Below are 3,587 nucleotides of genomic sequence, written 5' to 3'. Positions count from 1 at the left end.
AGGCGGGTGGGGGACATGCGACACGGAGCAGACCCACGAGCTCCTCATTGCTGCGGAGAGGGGCTGGAGGTGCCCTGGGTCTGGGCAGGGCTGCCCGGAGGGTGACGGGGGCTGGGGAATTGTGTGGGGGCCCGGTTTTTTTCGTCCCCGGGGCACGGGGCTGGGGGGGGGGCTCTGGGCACCCTGTGCCGGGCTCACCCTGCCCTCGCTGCGCGTGGGTGACCGTGGGGACACCACAGCTGGGGACAGGGACACCAGATCAGTGTCATACTGCGTCCCTACATAGGACCTGCAAAGCAGAAAGGGTGCTGGTGCAGCGTGAGTTACATCCTCTCCATCCTTGGGAGCAGGGATGCTGTGAGGGGCAGGAGGGAAGGCTAAAAAAACCCTCTGATGCCTGGAAAAGATGGATGTTTTCCACCCCTTCTGTATTATGCTTCAGTTCCAAATTTGCCAGGGGTTTCCCTGGCAGTGAGTGCCATCTACGGGGCACACCCAGCACCTTCTGCCTCCCTGAGAGGTGCCCGAAGAGCCTTCTGCCAGCCAGGACCTGCTGCCCAGCCCTGCCTGGAGCCTCATCCCATCCTGCAGCCTCCAGACAGAATTAGGACCCGCGTTTTGTGAATGTGGATCTGAGAGCAGTGGGGTGACCCTGCTCGGGGGGGTCTCAGGGGGTTTTGCCTCCCTTCCATTCCTGCCTCTGTGACCATCTGTTTCCATCTGGCTCACTTTGGCTGACCAGCAAAGCTGGTGTGGGAAAAACATGGAGAGGAAAATTTGGGAGGAGGGAGGGTTCCTGCCTGAATTAGGGTGTCGCTTAAACCTTCTTTCAGTGCTGGTGTTGCTGGGCTCTCACTCCCCGTGTGATGGCTGCTGACAGGGCAGAGCAGGGCCATGCACTGCTCCAGGGAGAGCCACCCAGAGTAGGGATGCTGTAGGGAGAAGCAGGATTCCTTCAGTGGATGTGGCTGCAGGCCTTCTTCTGGTGAGGGGAACACATGTCAGAGGCTGAAGCCAGGACCAGCACTTTAAAGAGGCTCCTTTGCCAAGCAAAGAGCTCTCTCTCCTGGCTGCCACCAGTTTTCCTCTGCTCCCATCCCAGCTCTCTTGTCCCACCAGGGTTTAAGGAAGGCGGAGGAGATTCCAGTCCAGAACAGCAGAAGGTTGGGATGGTTGTTCCAGCACGTGCCCCCTGGCAGGGAGAGAACTCAGACCGCCCCTGGTATGTTGATAGCACTGGGGTGGGAGCAGCGGGGCTGGAGGAGCTCTGCAGAGCTCAGCACTGCGGGAATCACACAGTGCAATTTGTCCTGTCCAAAAATCTGCCAGCTGTGGTGTGTGTGGCTGTAAATCCCTGCCTGATTCCTGCAGCAATTCCAGTTTGCTGAGCCTTGGGCAAGATGAAGCCCTCACAGCTGGTCCAAGCTCTCTAAGCCAGAGGGAAGGGACAAAAGGGACCTTTCCAGTAAAATTCCCCCTTTCTCTCTTCCACAGGAGTTGGCCGGGAGCGCGCTGTTGGCCTGTCCCAACAGAGCCACTTCACTGGGATCAGAAGGAAACCGCAATCGGATGGGTGGGCTTTATGAAAGCTGACATCTGTCTCCCCTCCCGGCCTCGCAAATCTGTCAGGCACAAACGTCTGTACCAATGAGCTTAGCGTCAAAAGTCCCAGGGCAGTAACCTTTGCCTGCTCCTGTTCCCCTCCTTCACCGGCGGGAGCCAGAGCCACCCGCCAGCCAGGGGCTTTAGCGTGATCCCCACGGCCCATCTGTCCATCCCACACATATTAACAGCCAGTGCCCTGCTGCTGGGTTTGGAAGTCGTGTTTTCTCGCAGAGCAAGCAAGAGAGAATAAATGACAGCGGCGATCAGCAGCAGTGAGCCCTCGCGACGAGAAACACAGAGCCGGGACTTCCAGAGGACTTCCCACCTCCTGCAGTTTTCCCGCGGAGGGGAGACCCGCAGCAGGGTCCTGTACAGCGTGTCGGGGGCTCACTGAGCTCGCCAGCATCGCAGCTGAGTTCTACATCCTGCAGCGCTTCTCTCCCTCACCCAACAGTCCCTTCCCGCTCCCCCCATTTGTCCCACGGATCCGTCACCTTCCCGTCACCGTGCTGCCACCCCAGCCCTGCAGGTCAGTGGATGGGGAGGCACTGCTGGTGTCCCCAGCCCTGGCAATAGCCCAGCTGCCAGGGGACGGCCCCGGCCAGCGGTTCTTGCAGGCTGCCCGTGAATCGCTGCTGGCCGGCGCCGCGGAGCGGGATCGCGCTGGAGCAACAGGCGGGGCTGGGCACGGAGCGAGTCTCCTTCGGGCTCTCGTAGTGATGGAGCTGCCTCTGAGGGGAAAACCCAGCGCACAGAGGGGACGGAGGGCACCGTGTACCTGCAGAACCGGGCTCCCAGGGCAGCTGGGGGGGGCTGCCCTTCACCCCCGGCTCCTGCGCAGGGACCCCGGCCTGGGCGCGGCACTCTGAGTGGGCACAGGGCCAGCAGCATCCGGCGCCGTGCAGGGACAGCGACAGAGCCGTGATCCTGTGGATGGCTCGCCGGAGGGTTGCGATTTTAGAAAGCCTTTTGCCACCGAGGTCGTGCTTGAGGGCCAGCCGCAGGGCGTTGAAGGCTTGGTTGTAGTCCAGAATCCTCTTACGCTCTCTGACGTTGGCAGCCATTCTCCTGGCCTTGGAGCGCACCGGCCTGCTCCTCTTCCTCACCTTCATCCCTTCCGTGTCCCCCGGGCCGGCGTCTGCTTCCCTGCCCTGGGAGACCCACAAACCCTGCCTGTAGCAGGCCTGGGGCGCGTCCCCCGCTTCCAAGTCCTCCTCCGAGCTGTCGGGCTCTGGCCCCGTGCCTTTCCCCGTGGCTGCTCCGGGCATGGCAGCGGCGAGGGGGAGCAGGAGAGGAGCTGCTGCGATCCTGCCTCCTGGGAGGTGTGGGTGACACTCCTCCAGGGACAGGCAGCCGCCTCTAAAAACCTTCAGCAGGGCTCGTCACGTGGCTGCCCCGACCCTCCTCACCTGCCGCAGGTGAGGCACAGGGAGAGCCCTGCCTGATCCCTGCTCTGAGCGTGAGGGACCAGTGCTGGGGGGTGCCCAGAGCTCGTGGTGGGATGCTTGCAGGCCCCCGGGGGAAGCACCTCCACCAAGCACGCGTTTCAGTGGTTGCTTTAGTGTCTGCTAAGAATTTGGGCACTGCAGGAGTTCCCCTGTGCTGCTCTGCCCTCTCCTCTGCTGGGCAGGCTGGTGGCTCAGCCTGGGACAGGTCATCCCTGGGTTTTATATGGTGCCATGAGGCAGAGCCCTATGGGGCATCACCACCCTGGCTCTCCCTTCCCCCTGCTCATGGGTCCTGCAGCGCCTCTGTTATTTCTCAGCTAAGGGAAACTGAGGCACAGAATTATGCCATTGCTGAGAAAAGCAGCAAGTCTTGTGCTTGGGTACAGAAGACACAGTTACTCCTGTCCCAGTGAGCTGGGAGCACCCGTGGGCACAGGGGTGGGTGGGTGCCTGAGCAGGGGCAGACCCCGGGAGTCGGTGCAGGAATGTGCAGGGCTTGGCACGCCTCTGCCCTGCGGAGCAGGAAGCAGGGAT

At 61.8% G+C, this 3,587-nt stretch overlaps 1 protein-coding gene across 1 annotated transcript; it reads right to left on the bottom strand.

Moving 5' to 3' along the window:
- Nucleotides 1–1,085: 1,085 nt before the first annotated feature.
- BHLHA9 (basic helix-loop-helix family member a9) lies at nucleotides 1,086–3,349 on the bottom strand. The gene has a single exon (XM_017730892.1). The coding sequence runs from the start codon at nucleotides 2,871–2,873 to the stop codon at nucleotides 2,136–2,138; it is 738 nt and encodes a 245-aa protein (XP_017586381.1). The 5' UTR covers nucleotides 2,874–3,349; the 3' UTR covers nucleotides 1,086–2,135.
- Between the last annotated feature and the right edge of the window lie 238 nt (nucleotides 3,350–3,587).

This window comes from Corvus brachyrhynchos, unplaced genomic scaffold, assembly GCF_000691975.1.
Source record: "Corvus brachyrhynchos isolate BGI_N302 unplaced genomic scaffold, ASM69197v1 scaffold283, whole genome shotgun sequence".
NCBI lineage: Eukaryota > Metazoa > Chordata > Aves > Passeriformes > Corvidae > Corvus > Corvus brachyrhynchos.
The sequence above is the reverse complement of the archived record's forward strand: the minus strand, read 5'-3'. Positions and strand labels throughout refer to the sequence as shown.